The sequence below is a fragment of the Diceros bicornis genome, chromosome 30, assembly GCF_020826845.1.
Source record: "Diceros bicornis minor isolate mBicDic1 chromosome 30, mDicBic1.mat.cur, whole genome shotgun sequence".
Classification (NCBI taxonomy): Eukaryota; Metazoa; Chordata; class Mammalia; order Perissodactyla; family Rhinocerotidae; genus Diceros; species Diceros bicornis.
The window spans coordinates 10,983,911-10,986,454 of record NC_080769.1 but is presented as its reverse complement, the minus strand read 5'-3'; the positions used below and the strand labels follow the sequence as shown (position 1 = coordinate 10,986,454).

Below are 2,544 nucleotides of genomic sequence, written 5' to 3'. Positions count from 1 at the left end.
AATCACCTGAAGAAACTAACTTTCGAATCTGGATTCCTACTCTTGAAGTTGAAAATCACATCACTGTTTTCATGAAAAGCATGTTTGCAGAGGTAGGATGTCGGCTCAGTGTCAAGTTTCCAGATTAGAGTCCATCACAATTTCAATCTCTTTCTCTGAAAAATGGAGTAAATGAGAAAAAAGAATCTCAAAGAAATATTGTTGAGATTACACAAAAATATACATGTAAAGCAACAAGAAGAGTCTTGGTATGGCTAGCACTTTTGCGATAACTATTGTATGATTTTCATTCCATTTCTTCCAGGGAAAAACAAATACATAACAAAATTAAGGTGAAGATATCAAGATCTGAGAAGTGAAATTTTTGCGGAAACGATGCAATAACATGATATAAGTGTTTCAGATCTAAAGTTGAAAATCTCAGGAATGGCTGTAAAAAAGCTGACCAAAGATACAACACCATGGCTGCAAATAGGGAGGAAAAGTCAAAAAGGAATGATGGAGGAGGTTATTGAGGAGAAACTACACACAAAAACAAAATAGGAAAGACATAGGTATTTTGGAATTGAAAGAAAGGAAGACTTCTTTTAGGGGAGAAAAAGAACCAGGAGATTCAATTTATAATATTTGTTTTGGGTCCGACCATGTCCACTTTGTTCTGAGGCCAGGGACCCATCACGGACAAGGCGCAGCTCGACTGAGGAGCCTCCCCAGGGCCCCCTTCACATCCTTGTTCCTCAGGCTGTAGATGAAGGGGTTCAGCATGGGGTTGACCACAGTGTACATCACTGAGGCAATCGAGCTTCTTTGGGAAGAATGGGTCACAGCAGAACTGAAGTAGACACCCAGGCTTGTCCCATAGTACAAGGAAACCGCAGAGAGGTGAGACCCACAGGTGGAAAATGCTTTGTATTTTCCTCCTGCAGGGGAAATTCTCATTATAGAGGAGACAATTTGAGAGTAAGAGAAGACAATTCCAATGAGGGGAAATACACCAAGCAGGACAGTTGCCACATACATGGCGATGTTATTGATGAGGGTGTCAGAGCAGGCTAATTTGAGAACCTCAGCCAGTTCACAGAAGAAATGTGGAATTTCAGTGCCTATACAGAAGGTCAGCTGCCTCAACAGTAGAATATGAAGCAGGGAGACCCAGAAAATGATAAACCAGCACATCAGAACCAGGAGGCCACAGAGGCGTGGGTTCATGATGACCATGTAGTGCAGTGGGTGGCAGATGGCCACAAACCGGTCATAGGCCATCACAGTCAGGAGGAAGCCTTCCAGTAAAGCAAAAATCATAAAAAAATAGACCTGAGTGAAGCATCCTATGTAGGAGACGTCTTTTCTCTGAGCCTGGATGTTCACCAGCATCTTTGGCACAGTGGTGGAAGTGAAGCAGATGTCGACAAAGGACAGGTTAGAGAGGAAGAAATACATGGGAGTGTGGAGGTGGGAGTCAGAGATGATGGTCAAGATGATGAGGAGGTTCCCAAGCACGGTGACCAGGTACATGGACAGCAACACTCCAAAGATAAGGGGTTGCAGTTCAGGATCCTCTGAGAGGCCCAGGAGGAGGAATTCTGATACTTCCGTGTGGTTTCCTGCTTCCATCGAGCTGGTGTGTCTGCTGGAATAGGAGGCAAAAGCAATGTTCGGTGAACACCCGACTGGCACCTGAGCTAGTCAGCGCCTCTTGATTTCACCTTTAGGTGGACAAACTTTACCCTCTGTTAAGTCTTTCCAATCACAGTGCTTCACTAAGTCAAGTGGGAGCCCATTTCCTTATTAAATGTAATTATTTAGCCTTTTTGAAATTAAGCAGAAATCACTATTTGTCTCCTACTCACTAGTTCTAATTCCATTTGAGGCTATGGACATAAACCAATTTCTTCTATGATATGACCCTTCCAAAATAGTTCAAGGCATTTAGTATCTTTTCTTTGATAATCTCCATGTTATCTTCATTCAAATAGCTCTGATACTAATTAACATGTGGATTCTCACCTCAAACAACTTTAATTCTGTGACTTGATGCTTCCTAGCCAGGTCATAGTTAACATTCAAGTGTCTTATTTACTTTATTTCTACAAATGTGGTTACTGTTATTGCCTTCTTTGTCAGGTTTAGAAATGCCTTTGTGCACAGCAGGATCTAAATAAACGATAGCTATTATTATCCTTATTATTATGTTCCTTTTATTATGATTATATTTGATATGTAACTCTCCCAAAATATGGGATAGAGATGTGATTTGTAAAATGGGATCTGGAGTTAGACTTCCTAGAATAGAAGTTTGCTCCACTAACTCACTTTTGGTCCGACCTTGACTAAGTTATTTAATCTCCCTTAGCGGCAGATGCCTCACCTCTACAATGGGAGTAGTAAATATTCCCTACAATGTAAGACTGATGAGTGAATTAAATGAAATGATGCATGTAGTTTTTCTTCTCATTCCTGTGGCATACACTGGACACATGATAAATGTGAGCTTCTGTTTTTAACATCACAATAAATCAGTCTTGTGTGGCTATCATTACCATT

The 2,544-nt window shown here is 40.9% G+C and overlaps 1 protein-coding gene across 1 annotated transcript; it reads right to left on the bottom strand.

The window, feature by feature from the left end:
* Positions 1–675: 675 nt before the first annotated feature.
* LOC131394613 (olfactory receptor 7D4-like) lies at positions 676–1,614 on the bottom strand. Its single transcript, XM_058526002.1, has one exon. The coding sequence runs from the start codon at positions 1,612–1,614 to the stop codon at positions 676–678; it is 939 nt and encodes a 312-aa protein (XP_058381985.1).
* Between the last annotated feature and the right edge of the window lie 930 nt (positions 1,615–2,544).

What these genes read in the sequence shown, in the direction of transcription:
- LOC131394613 (XM_058526002.1), bottom strand. Translation starts at nt 1,614, where the DNA reads ATGGAAGCAGGAAACCACACGGAAGTATCAGAATTCCTCCTCCTGGGC.